The sequence below is a fragment of the Medicago sativa genome, chromosome 1 (assembly GCF_051527215.1).
Source record: "Medicago sativa cultivar Bolivia chromosome 1, Bolivia_mono, whole genome shotgun sequence".
Classification (NCBI taxonomy): Eukaryota; Viridiplantae; Streptophyta; class Magnoliopsida; order Fabales; family Fabaceae; genus Medicago; species Medicago sativa.
Genome location: NC_140749.1, coordinates 60,813,844 through 60,827,643, shown reverse-complemented (window position 1 = coordinate 60,827,643; position 13,800 = coordinate 60,813,844). Strand labels below are relative to the sequence as shown.

Genomic DNA, 13,800 nt, shown 5'->3' with positions numbered 1-13,800 from the left:
CTTTAATACACTTTTTGTTGGATCTTGTGTTGGGGGTCTGCTGCAATAACTTGACCAAGAAGATGATGAAGATGAATACGATGAAGTGTGCACATAAATTCCAAAGATTGTTGTATATCTTGATTGTTGGGAAGAGGCTGCTGCATTTGAAACCTGAAAAGTTTAATAGTTATGCATGTAAACTCAAAGCGTATGGGGTTGCCATACTAACCTTTAGGTTCGATTCGCCCCCACCAATAACTGTATATTGGATGCAATAAGGAATGATCGGCGAATCCCCTTCAGGATACTATGAGTTCCTTGACGTGTATTGCACAACCACACCAAGCGTATCTCCTAACAGTATTTTACAGATTTATGGTTCCAGCAATTCACTCATGCATTAGAGAATTGATAGATGATTTAGAGTAAGAGAATGATGGAGAATTATTTTGTTAATGCAACAAAATTCTGGTTTTTGTTTTCTGTCCAAAATTGTGTGTTTTTGTTCTTTCTCTGTCAAACTAATGCCCAAATGTCAAGCATTTATAATGCATTATATGACCCTTCATATGAGAGAAAACACCCCTTTGATTTGAAACAATGTTATGGTTCATTAAACATCCCTTTGTCAAAGGTTATAATCATATACACTTGAATCAATGCAAAGGTTCGATAAGCACCCCTTTGCCAAATGTTATAATCATATACATTTGAATCAATGCAAATGTTCATTAAGCACCCCTTTGCCAAAGATTCCAATGTATATGAATGATTCCCATGAAGAGTTAGAACTTTTGGTTCTAAAGTGATTCCATTATTTTGGAAATCACCAACACTTTTGGTCCTCTATTTTAAAATAATTTAAGTTTTGGTTTCCCTATTTAAAAATTGTTGTTTTTTGGTTCCTTATTTAACTTTTTTTCTCTTTTGAATTTTGGTCTTCTATCTCATTTTATATCATATAGTCCACTCCCTTATGTTGTAACATCGTTACGTCATAAATGAACATGCATCATCATAAAGTAAATGATCATAAAAAAATGACCAAAATTCTGAAAAATATTAACTAGGGAACAAAAAAATCAATTTTTTTAATAAGGACCATGAGTGGATTTAAGTAAAATAAAAATAAAAAATTACTCAAAAATGTTTGATTGTTTGAGAATAAAGATAGGGTAAGCATGAAGTTGCTTTCTCCAAATCAGTCAACTTATCTTGTAAAATAAAAAATCTAGTTTTGGCAAATGACTATAGCACAGATTGGTTACTGTATTTGCTAGTTTTGGCTAACATTCACATCTTGGACCACTAAACCTTGTAGCAACTTTAGGAAGATATTCATGTTACGTAACATGGTTTGTGTATTTGGACTCACATTTTTCTTTCTTTTAAGTTAAAAGGATAGGTACTATCCAACTTCCATTCCACATACACAGTTCTTTAGCAATGTTACGTACTGTGTGTTGGTTAAGGAAGTTATCAACCTCAAATGTTGATCATGAGTGTATGCTTCACCACACCACACCACACCACACCACACCACATACATGCTTTTGTATGTGGAAGTGTAATATTCGAAGAATAATGTTATTCTATAGACTTATGTCATTTTGTAACTATGTAAAGTAATAACATGCATCTTCCTCTGAAAAATAATAATAATAATAACTTGTATTTTGGTTTTGTCAAAAAAAAACTTGTATTTTGGCGGTTAATGGGATGGGGTACTTTAAGTGGTTAATAAGATATACATGAAACAGGTGGTTAATAAGTAATAACATATATTTTTGTGAGTCCTTATAAACTTGACTCAGGTGGTAGGGACATTGTATAATATATGTATGGACAGGGTTCAAACCCTAACACCCCACTTATTCACTTTAAAACATAAATTTTTAGCCACTAAGCTATTTGACCAAATAAAAAACATGGATTTTTGTGATTAATGAAGTAGTCGAAGTAGTTAACGACACAACCATCTATTTATGTTACAAAAATACTCCTCTATAAATATATTTTTTAAAATTTAACTCTTTTAAAAAAAAAAATCAAAAAAATAAAGTGTTGTTTTATACCGTGAACAATCATTTCTTCCATTTTGCTTTTCTCCTTAGCTATAGGATTTTTATTATGAAGAAAACTAAAACCCTTTATTCAAGTTGAGCGACTATCATTTCTTCAATTTCCCTTTTCTCCTTTCCTTTTTCCAAAATTTTCCCCTCAAAACTCGCAAACATAGCCTTAGCCAGTGGCGGAGCCACGTTAAGCTATATGTGGGCTTATTGTGCCCCCACTAATTTTGGAAAGTTGCTTCATGCATTACATATATACACACATTAATACACATATTATATATTTATGTATAATATTTAGTAAAAAGTTTTACCAACCATTCCTAAAGATGTTATGGAGCCTTTAAACAAAAACGCTTGGCTGCATCTCTCAACACCTTCTGTTGTGTTGGTTTCATTTTTCTAATAATTAATGTATGATGATTATGTAATGTTATATATGGAAAAACTTGAAGGCTTTGAATCAAAATGGGTTATTAATAATTTCTATTAAAATTACAAAAACAAACCTTAGTTTTTATTAGTCGTTTTAATTTTTAAATGTGTCTTTAGTTAGTTAAGTTAATCTTTATATATATTTTTCACTAATTAATTTGGTCTATACAATTAATAATAAATGAAACATTTGAAGATGTGCTCATAGTTTTGATAAAATTCAATATTTTAGTGATAACACACCAGTGCACCACATATTTAGAGACCAAAATGACAACTCTAAATTAGTATTGTACATTGACGTCTATATTGTTTAAGATCCAAATTATTAAAGATGATGGCTATGCTACAAGTTTATATATATATATATATATATATATATATATATAGATATATATATATATATATATATATATAGACACACACATATAGCCCCCCACTATTCAAAGTTTCTGGCTACGCCACTAGCCTTAGCAATTGAAGTTTGATATGCTCTACTTCCAGCTTAGAATATATCCTGGTTATGTTTATATTGTATATCTCAACCCTACGAAATCAACTTATTTGTAAAATGAGAAATATAGTCTATTTATAAATACTTTTTCAATTCATATTACATCTAATACAAAACTCTTAATTTGTCAAATGGTTTATTCATGCAAAATTTCTCCTAATTCCATCCTTGACCCTAGCCTAAAATTGATATAAGTTATGCATAGTTACAAAGTATTACTATAACTAATTTAACTAGCAAGCAGAATACATAATCCGCTACCAATGATACTAATTAATACACACATTAACACTAATCATTAATAAACCTTCTCCATAACAACTATTCATTCCTAAATTTCCTTTAATCATCATCATCATCATTAAAATCTGGTTCAATAGGCTTCCTTAATGTACCAAGCATATCAAGTTCAGAACCATATCTCATGCTTCTTCCTCTCCTTAAACTACCTACTAGTTTTCCAGAATACATTGAATAACTTGATCCTTTTGGCACCTGCAGAGGTGCAGAGAAATATTGAGAATCATCATTTCCATAATATTTCACATTTGACATCATCATAAGATTCTCCTTTTCCTTAACCTCATTTGTCTCTTTCATTCTCTTATACCGAAACCAAGCTGCTTGTATAAAACATGCAGCCCATGTCCTCCACTGATGTGAATAGAATCTAAAGGTTTGTCTCAGTTGTTTGCTATGTAACCGGCGGAATTGTGCTGCTACAAACTTTAAATCCTCGGCAATGAGTGCAAATGCTTCGACTTCTGTGATGGCTCTCACTGTGCGAGTTGATGAAGGAAACACAGCAGTCGGGCGAGGGTCTAAGGCCCATGGTAAAAGCTCTTCACCGCAGAAGTCGCCTGAGCTTATTCTGCAGGTGTTGAAAAAACCAGTTCTACCACCGTTGGTCGTGCAAGAATCTAAACGTCCTCGAACGATGAAGAGCATTTCGTCGACAGGGTCCCCTTCGCGAACTATGCAAGTTCCTGGAGTGCATAGAGTTGGTTTTAGCCTTTCACATATTGCATCTAACATCCTGTCATCCATCTGATCAAATAGTGGTACCTGTGCAATTAGTGTCCAATTAGTACTTCATTCTTAATTTGTTTACTTGTTTCTCAAGCAACATATCAACAAAAAAAGAAAAAAAAGTGTCACACACATGGTTTCTTAAGAAAAATTATGTGATTAAGAGTGGAGACATCAAGATTTTTTATTTATCAATGATCACATTTATGCGACCAAAATTGAGATCGCATTGGTCAAACTTGACCACGAATGAATTTCTGGAATATCAGTGATTGAGACCACAATTGTTACTGATTTAGAAGTTAAAATCTTATTTGCACGTAAAGTAGAGCGGAAACAGATTCCCAGCAGATCCGTCTAATCTAAATTAGTGAATGTGTAATCTAAGTCGTTTAATCCATAATCTGTGTAATAAAAAGCAAATACAGATGCAGAGATGAAAACAAAGATTTACTTACTTGTCTAACTAGATTAAGGCAAAGGTGGCGTTTAATGTCACGTCTTAGATCAACAGGAAGATCTCTAAGAATTGCTTCCTCGTCAACTCCACGAGTAGCTACCCATCTAAATTGGTCATGGCGTCGAACATTTTCCTTCAGGTAACGAGGGAGCTGCCGGTGATGCATCCATCTTTCTGTATCTGTCCTTCTTATTCGCCACTCTTCCAGCCGTATAGTGGTCGATTGAAGGTACGTCTGTCAATAAAAGAAATAATGTAACGGCGTGTTTGGGAGAGCTTATGAAAGCAGTTTGTGACATGTCCATAAGTTGTTTTATTTTCATAACCTCTCTAGTATAGCTTAAGCTGCTTTATCTTTTGTTGTAGAAATTGCTTATGCAAGCACTTATATGATTAATATTTATTCAATAAACATTTAAGTAAACCGTTTATCTAAGCAGGACATACATATATCACGGAAAACGATCATGACACATTAATAAACTGATAATCGCTATACATACTTGCATATTTCCTATGAGCAGTGCAAAAAGCACCAATCCAAGAATTGCAACAATCACAGCAAAATTTATCTCTGCAACATGTGTACTTGTTAGGAGATTCTCTCCTGAAGAGCTGCAAATTCATCATAGAATTGGTTAGAATAAATATGGACAAAACTTTTACTTCAAGAAATTATCAAACTTTTCATCCAAAATTTGAGTTACCTTAGATTCCTCAATCCCCACCAAAGACAATAATAATACTTGGTTAAGAAGTTTGAGCTAGTTATTTCCAAAGTCACAGCATCATAAAAAATTCCAAACTGAAAGAAGTGACTGTTCTGATCACATAGACCTGATAGATTGCTTGATTTAAGCCAAGCATTCCTATTTGGATCACTTAAGCTTCGACAATCAAGATAATGATATTGGCAATGTGGATATTGAAGTGTACATGCTTTCTTCCAACATTCATCTTGTCTTTCAATTGATAACAGGTACCAAGTTGATCCTAAAACCTTTTTGAAATAAAGAAAAGGTTAAGAAATGAATCAGAAGCAAGGAAGTGCGTATAGCATAAGCGTGTATCATCTAAGTGATTATGTATACACTATTAAAATCAAATTGTTTTCATCTAATTCTAAGCTGTTTTCATAAGCTATCCTATAGAACTTACGGAAATAAGCTAAAAACAATTTATGGACATGTTATAAGTTTTTATAAAGTCTGCAAAAATACTTATGTTAAAATAAGTTACCTCAAACAGTATCACAAATGCTCATACCAGTACGTACGCTCACATAAGTCCATTTTTGATCGCAAGTATTACGAAAAACATTTTTCGGAAGAGTGACTTACATGACTTGCAAGCATATAGAGTGTTAAATAATAAGCTGCACCAGCCCAAGCTTTTTCCATCATTACTCCACTTGCCTTGGTTATCTTAGATGATAGAGGATAAATAAGATACAACCTCAATAAGTACTGGAAAATGGACACCAGGCGAACTACATGCCTTGATGCAATCATTTCTGACCCTTTTATATTTGGAATTACAGCCCAAATGAGTACCTAGCATTATATATGAATTATCAAATTGTTAGCCATGTTTGCAAACCATAAAATTCATATTTTAATTATGCGAAGAACGGCTAATACATTCTTTCAGGATTTGTGACTGTCCCTACAAACCAACACAGAACATTTAAACATATTTTGTACTCGCTCACACTTTACGGGAGTTTTAAAACATTTTCACTATTTCTTCAATGAATTGTTAGCCATGTAGGCATTATTGCGACATTCTTTGGCTGGTTTACTATAAGTAAAGATAGAAGTGTAGAAAACCACATGTGATGAAGCCCTTGGAGGATGAAGTGATTTATACTGATAATTAAAAATGAATATCAGGAATATACCTGAGGAAGTGGTAGTGCTGCAACAAGATCAGACCAAAATTCCTTTTTCATGTAGTTTGATGCAATCTTTGAGGAATCAATAATGAGTTCTCCTCGACCAGAAACACGAGATGAAGGAGCAATATAAGCAGTTTGAAACCTAATATAGATATGAATAATGTAAAATGCATCAACAAATGTTCTAATTATAGTAAGTGAAACTTCAAGACCAATTGACATATCAATACACTTTTCTTTCTTAGCAACTGGTAAGTAAAAGAAAAGTGGATCCACAAACAATGAAATCAAACAAGCTGCTAAGAATATTTTGTTCCATAAATTTATTCTAGGTCCTCTAGGGTCGAATACTAAAATCTCTCCAGCGTCATAATCTTCAGAAAAAACTCTTGAAAGTCCTCTTCCATTTGATGATGGCTTGTTTATTGCATCTTTTTCTTTTCCATGCTTGTATTCACTCCTCATCTCATATGCACTCATTTCCATTTGACTTTCTTCACCTTCTTGTAATTTCTCTTTTTCAAGATCATCATGAAACCTGAGTTCACAATAACACTGAATTTTAGCACCAAACATATTTTTGTAAAAAAAGAAATTGTTAGTAGTAACGATCAAACCCTAGACCTACTAGATAGAACTCATTCGATGTATCAACTCATACCACTAGGCTACTTCTTCGGGATTAGAAATAAATAAACGAAGTTGAAAATAACGATATAGTACAATAGAAATATAATTTCTTAAGTTGATAAGTCATATTAATTACAATGTTAAAGGGAAGATTATGCAAACCTTACGACTCTTGATATAACAGAAGCCATTTTTGTTGTATAGCTCAAGTTTTACCCTGCAAGAAAAATAGGAGATATAAGAAAACTTATATACAAGTGCAAAAAAACACTATTTGGAAAGGGTTTAATTTAAGAGCTCAACCACAAAATCTCAAAGCTAATTTTCCGTACCATATTTTTTTGCCGGAATTCATGTGACTGAAAAGTGTGACAACTACTAAACTATAGGTACCATAGTCTTTTTGCTAAAACCTGTGAATTGGACACTATATTCAAAGTCGCAGTTCCTTGGACTTCATGGTTAATTTGATATATGGACATTATTTTTTGTGGAGTTAAAAAGATAAAACTAATGAAAAAAAATACTATGGTCAATTTGATTAATGGCTTACTGGCTTTATAATATACTTATTTCAATTTTTAAATCCATGCAAATTTTTTAGGGAAACGTATCAATGAAAAAGAAGGAGCACATTCAGGTTTAGTAGAAATATTTATGTATAAGGGGGATATAAGAAAATAAATTTAACAGGAAAAAGTTTTAGTGGTGTTCAATATTTGATTTGTTTTGTTTGAAATATAGATAGTCGGGTCGGGGTCATTTAGCTAGTTAGTACATAAGATAAATGATATTGTCCTCGTGAGCATAGCTCAGTTGTCAGGGACAATGCACTTAAAAAGTGAATTCTAGGCAATATCATACCAATAATTCACCACTAATTTTTCTTTGAAACTCTTGTTCCAAATCAGTGGACAAAAATTAACGATGTTTATAGAATATATGATGGCATTCATTGTGTTCACGTGTATAACAGAGTTCAATTCTTTTTGACAAGAAACAGGTTTACCATTTTAAATCCATGATTCGACAAATCCGAACTGTATTATAAACAATAAGCGCTTTGTTTTTTTTTTTTTTTGGTCGAATAAGCTCTTTATTTCATGTATTTCCTTCATCGAAGATAATTTTATTCGAGGCACGACACTAAATGTGACCATCTTCCTTAACCAATATACAAACTTGGTCCATGTCACGTCAGGTTGTAAAAGTCTAACACATTTCACAAGACCTAACTCTTGTTGCTTTGTTTCCAAGTAATAAACGTTTAATACAGTTCTAATTCTTCTATTTCTCATTCACTTTGTTTTTGTAAGTGGCAAATACCACTTAAAGCTAAAACACAATCGCACCGAAAAGAAACTCATTTGCGACAAAATGTGTAACAAAAACCTTAATTGTCAAGACAATTGCAATATGTAGAGTCAGGTTTGAACCGATAATCTCGACTAATTCATCTTATGGGTGAAATTCTGACAACTTGACAAAAGAAAATCAATAATAACGCATGTACAAATTAAGTTAAAAAATAGTATTAATTGATTAATGAGTCTCGTTATTTGACACAGAGTTTGGCATTAGATTACCTTTACTTTCAATTTAATCCCGACGGAGAGCTTAAATGATCTATAAATAAGTTACACTAACATTCAATAGAAGTCTTCTATTTGTTTCATATCAAAACATGAATTTTGAGGACAATTACACATAAGATACGACCATTTTCATTAGATAGATCATAAACATATTACCAATATAAAACCGACTCACACCTACAATGTGTAGACTAGGCTTTAAATCCTTATCCCAAATATCATTAATTATTTATGCAGCTGAGGAGTTATAAAGCCAAGCAGAATAACCGTGACTAGGCTGAGACAAAATTAAGGGTGGATTTAGAGGTTAATGGTATAGGGGAAAATTACAAAGGCAGTATTACAGCATAGCTGGATTTGCATCACATAGTACAATACAACTACCCAAACCAAACATTTGTATGACTAGGAAACTATCACAAATTAATGCTTACGAGACCAGCCACATACACACAAATTTGACGTATAGCGCAGAGCATGGCTTAATATTCAATCTTGCTTTTTAAAATGTTAAATAAATGTACAGATACAGCATGCACAGATGAGTAAAGAACATTCATTGCTGTATAAAGTTGATGTAATATAATGATCACACAAAGATGGAAAATTATGAACTGGATCAAAAACAATTGGACAGGTAATAAAATACAAAGGTTGATTATTATCCGAGGGGAAAGGTAAAACAGTATTTAACAGTTTAAAAAAAAAAAAAAACATGATTCCATTCCTCTCAAATTGGATGGAACAAAATATGATGGTAAGCAATGGAATGAAATGCAATGCATTCCACTTCTTTTCTTAAAAAATTCAAGCAATGGAACATAAGCCAATTTCATTTCATCTCTTACATTCTTCCCATACAACCGATCAAAACTACCCTAAAATGACAAATTTTAATACAATTGATTTTCTTGATTATGTTAAGATTAGTTTCAAATTCCTTTAAACATTAATAAATTGGTGCATAAACTAAAAGCATAGAACAATAGCTGGTTAAAATATAATAGATGGATTTCAGAAACACTATGGTAACTTAGAGGGGGGGGGGGGGGGGGGGTGGGTGGGGGAAGGATCAACATTAAAATCATATTTTCCAACATAACAAGTAAACCATAAAATAAATTTGTGGTTGATAATTTTCCAGGCACGTTCGCATTAGTAAAATTATTCCACAATATCGTTGCAAAATTGAATCACAGTAACTAATGAACATCGAGCAATCTACTCTACCAATAAAGCGGTAAAATACGGACTACAACAAATCAGTTTAAAATAAAATCTATTTAATCTAGAGCACACGTTCAAATTTCAAGAGAGTATTATCTCTTCTATAGAATGAAGCTTGTTAGGTACTGCTACTTTGTGTAGATACAGTTACCAAGTATGAAGTGCATTCTTTCACAAACAGTTGGAAAACATAGATGAATTGCAGCCACATAACTCCCAACTACCTGCTAACAATAAGATGTTAGAACATTCAGTCCAATTCATGAGGAAAATAAACACCATGATTCTAAGATGTCCTGCATTAGAACATTGCATATTATATAGGTGAAGGATGGTACCGAGTCCTCTCTTGATCGGGTATAGATGAAAGGCAAAATCCTCAAAATTGACGCTTTGGTCTACTATCAGCTGGTGAGACTCGGATAGCTCTGCCATTCAAGTCCTACAAAAAAAAAACCAGATTATGCAAGACTCCAGTGGTTAAATACATAATATAGCTTTACACAACACCAATTCACACATGAAGAGTTGAAGACGCAAAACTACAACTCAATGGCTTTGAATCCTCCAAGGGACTTAACCCTTTCATAATTAAAAAAATTAGGGTCCCTGAATTCTAACTCATAATCTAAAAGTAACATAAATCTAATTTGAATTATGAAATTAAAAAGACCTGCATCATATTGAATAGAGGAGGGATTTGCATGTTTACCGCGCCATCTAAGGTTCGAATAGCACTGTTGACCTCATCAGCGCTACTGAAAGTCACAAAGCCAAATCCTCTAGATCTTCCACTTTCCCTGTCATAGATTACCTTTGCTTCCAAAACCTGTCCTTGTTCACCAAACAATGACTCAAGTGCCAAGTTGTCAACACCCCAAGCAAGGTTACCAACATGAACACGGTTGTCACTATCTGAAGAACCACCTCTTGGAGGACCTCTAGAACGATCACCACCAAAACGAGGATTCTCACCAAAACGGGAGTTCTCACTACGAGGGGGAGGTGGTGGTCCAGCATTCACTCTCAATTCTCTTCCATCCACCACCTGTAAATTTCCAAAATTGTTTCCTTAGATGTTATAAACAAAATGGCCAAAGTCATTTGTAACATAGGTAAAAAATTAATATCATCCAAACTCAGATATAAGAGTTACAATGAGTAGATCTGGATAAGGTACTACCATAGTTATACCCTTATCCACATTTTAATAAAATACATATACCCCTATAGGAGTACCTAATTACTTGTAACTATTAAAATTCATCAATACACAATTAAAACATGTTTGTGTGAGCAAATTGTGTACTATGGCACTGCAGTCACATTCATACAGAATAACATTGAATTTAATTACTTATACACACACACACACACACACACCAATTACCATACTCAATTTTCAAACAACTAACAAAAATTCTCAGAACAAAACATCTAAATAATTATCAAACAAATGATGAAAAATAAACTCACATAGCCATTCAACTGCTGAGCAGCCGCTTCAACTTCCGCAGCAGAAGACATAGTAACAAAACCAAATCCCCTGCTTCTTCCAGTAGTCTTATCATAAATCACCTGAAAGAACACAAATTCCAAAATTTAACATTAAATTCACCACAAACCCATTATTTTTCATCCAAAAGGTACTCAATTAAACAAAAATATAACCAAACTTTGTAATAAATTAATCTTAACCCAATAATTTTCATCCAAAAGGGTATCCAATTAAACCATAAAATGCCAAACTTTATAATAAATTATCACAAACCCAATAATTTTCATCCAAAAGGGTATCTAATTAAACAATAAAAAAACAAAACTTTGTAAGAAATTACCTCAACCATTTCAACATTCCCAGCGTTTTCAAAAATCTCAGCAAGTTGAGCACTGTCAACACTGAAAGGAAGGTTACCAACAAACAACCTCTGGTTAGGAGAGTAACTAGGGGTATCATCACCATCATCAAAGGTATCTTCTTCCTGGTCAAATTCAGAAGAAACAGCAACACGAGAAATGAAACGATGGGAAATAGACAAAGATGGACGAAGAGAAACAGAGGAAAAGGAAAAGGGTTTGAAATTAGGGTTGAGGGAAAGAGAAGGGAGTGAAGAGAAACATTGAGGGGAGTTTTTGGTGAAGAGTGATGGAAGTACTAAGGATGTTGCAGAGGAAGACATGGTTTAAGGAAATGGATAAGGTTTTGAGAGAATGGGGGAAAGTAGGGTTTATTGAAGAAGAGAGTGAGTGAGGGTTTGGAAAAGGGTTGAGGAGTGTGATATTTATGGAAGTGAGGGGAACGGTTGCAAAATGAAAGGGTGCATGATGATAAGGTAGGATATGATTTTTTGGTGGCATTTTACTAATTCATCCCTCATAATCATAAGATATTTATCTCTCTTGCATTTTTTTTTTTTTGTTAACATGGGTTTTTAGGAATGTCGATCCTCTCCGGCTCTTTTGGTTCAACCTTCTCTCATTTTTCAATCCAACGGTTGATTGATGCATGTACGAAAGAATAATAATAAAGAAGGGAGAAAAAAAAAGTTAGTTTATGGCTGAGATTAAAGCAAGATAGACAGCATGAGAGGATCTTAATCCTGTTTTTACCTAAAGTTAGTATGACGGATGAAAATTTGTTCCATTCAAAAATAAAAATTGAGTTCTTTGGATCAAATTTGCACAACCTGTTTGATTTCTTTTTTCTATTGTCTAATGAATTAAAATAATAAATACATAATTCGTCAATAATAATAATGCTAAATATAAAATTTACCACTTTTTAATACAAATTTACCTTTTTATGATTATTGATGGATTCAGTATTTTATGTTAAATTCACCGAGCTAATTGAAATAAATTAGTTCGTTTCTACCTTTTTGTGATTATACTAAACATAGAAACGAGCTAATTTATTTCAATTTACCCGATTTTGAAGAAATCAACACTTTTTTTCCTGTGTTTGCTCTAGATTTTGCTAACTTTAAAAACCTAATAAACTTTTATCTTTTTGGATGTTTTTAAAATTTGGTGGGGTAATTTATGTTTTTGATGCAACCTTATGAGCATAATACTTTATTATGATGACTTGATGTATTTTTGTTTTTATAATTAAGTTAAAATTTTGAATTATTGATGTATTTATAGTATTATATATGTGTGTATAATAATTTTAATATTATTTTAATATGTTCCTTCAAAAAATTATTTTAATATGAAATAAACTCATACGAGTTTCGAGTCGATCAATTTGACAACCTTCAGTCTTACAAAATTGACCTGTGAAGTGACAATTGTCATCAGTTATAAACACTTGTTCATATTATATCACTTTAAATATAAAACTCTTAAAAATAGGACGTGAACCATCATTTACTTGATGTCCATTAAAAACTTAAGGGTCATGTTAACTTGTGCCCTAAGGGCACATGTTAATGAACCCAAAAAGAGCAATTTTACATTGGAAAACATGATAGTTTAACTTTTAAGAAATTGAATGCACGACTTTTCATATGTTTATTTCTATTATTAGTTCCTTAACATGTGCCCTTGAGGGCACAAGTTAACATTTGCCAAAACTTAAGTATGGTAGATATTTTTGAAATAAAATAAAGTGGATTTTAGAAAAGGATTTGAGAAGGACCTTCTCAATTGTTTTTTTTCTTCGTGTATCTCAATTGTTGTCAATCTCACCGTTGAATGTAAAAGGGTAAAATAAAATTGGTTTTTAATACAAAAAATGAGAGTAAAAATATTTAATGGTGAGATGATAACAACGAGAGACACGATAGAAAAATAAGTGAGAGAATCCATTCATTACGAGAGTGATTGGATGAGGTATGTTTTAAGGAGCGTGATTGGATGAGGTATGTTTTAAGGTAATGTAAGTTTTTGAGGGAATTCAAATTTTTTTGGGCAAATTTAATTGTTTGGATCATAATTAAGATTTTTTTTTTAAA

At 32.5% G+C, this 13,800-nt stretch overlaps 2 protein-coding genes across 5 annotated transcripts; both read right to left on the bottom strand.

Moving 5' to 3' along the window:
• Nucleotides 1–3,052: 3,052 nt before the first annotated feature.
• LOC146956022 (protein CNGC15a) lies at nucleotides 3,053–7,240 on the bottom strand. The gene is made up of 7 exons (XM_085725727.1): nucleotides 7,182–7,240; nucleotides 6,393–6,927; nucleotides 5,833–6,045; nucleotides 5,200–5,492; nucleotides 4,996–5,107; nucleotides 4,491–4,727; nucleotides 3,053–4,068 (listed from the first exon to the last, which is right to left on the bottom strand). Exons 1-7 carry the CDS (start codon nucleotides 7,208–7,210, stop codon nucleotides 3,346–3,348), a joined length of 2,142 nt encoding a protein of 713 aa, XP_085581853.1. The 5' UTR covers nucleotides 7,211–7,240; the 3' UTR covers nucleotides 3,053–3,345.
• Nucleotides 7,241–9,703: 2,463 nt separating this feature from the next.
• LOC146956021 (RNA-binding (RRM/RBD/RNP motifs) family protein) lies at nucleotides 9,704–12,142 on the bottom strand. Of its 4 annotated transcripts, none has more exons than XM_085725739.1 (5): nucleotides 11,680–12,142; nucleotides 11,318–11,419; nucleotides 10,515–10,889; nucleotides 10,180–10,283; nucleotides 9,704–10,068 (listed from the first exon to the last, which is right to left on the bottom strand). In XM_085725739.1, exons 1-4 carry the CDS (start codon nucleotides 12,019–12,021, stop codon nucleotides 10,221–10,223), a joined length of 882 nt encoding a protein of 293 aa, XP_085581865.1. In that variant the 5' UTR covers nucleotides 12,022–12,142; the 3' UTR covers nucleotides 9,704–10,068; nucleotides 10,180–10,220. The 4 variants fall into 4 exon arrangements, with proteins under 4 accessions (XP_085581865.1, XP_085581858.1, XP_085581878.1 ...); XM_085725732.1 differs by having other exon boundaries at nucleotides 9,704–10,065; XM_085725752.1 differs by having other exon boundaries at nucleotides 10,554–10,889.
• Between the last annotated feature and the right edge of the window lie 1,658 nt (nucleotides 12,143–13,800).

Coding starts and splice junctions, on each gene's coding strand:
- LOC146956022 (XM_085725727.1), bottom strand. CDS start 7,210: ATGGCTTCTGTTATATCAAGAGTCGTAAG. Junction 6,928..7,181: donor GTTATATCAAGAGTCGTAAG/GTTTGCATAATC, acceptor TTGTGAACTCAG/GTTTCATGATGATCTTGAAA. Junction 5,493..5,832: donor TCTATATGCTTGCAAGTCAT/GTAAGTCACTCT, acceptor TATTTCAAAAAG/GTTTTAGGATCAACTTGGTA.
- LOC146956021 (XM_085725739.1), bottom strand. CDS start 12,021: ATGTCTTCCTCTGCAACATCCTTAGTACTTCCATCACTCTTCACCAAA. Junction 10,890..11,317: donor CTCAGCAGTTGAATGGCTAT/GTGAGTTTATTT, acceptor GGAAATTTACAG/GTGGTGGATGGAAGAGAATT. Junction 10,284..10,514: donor CTCTATTCAATATGATGCAG/GTCTTTTTAATT, acceptor TTTTTTTTGTAG/GACTTGAATGGCAGAGCTAT.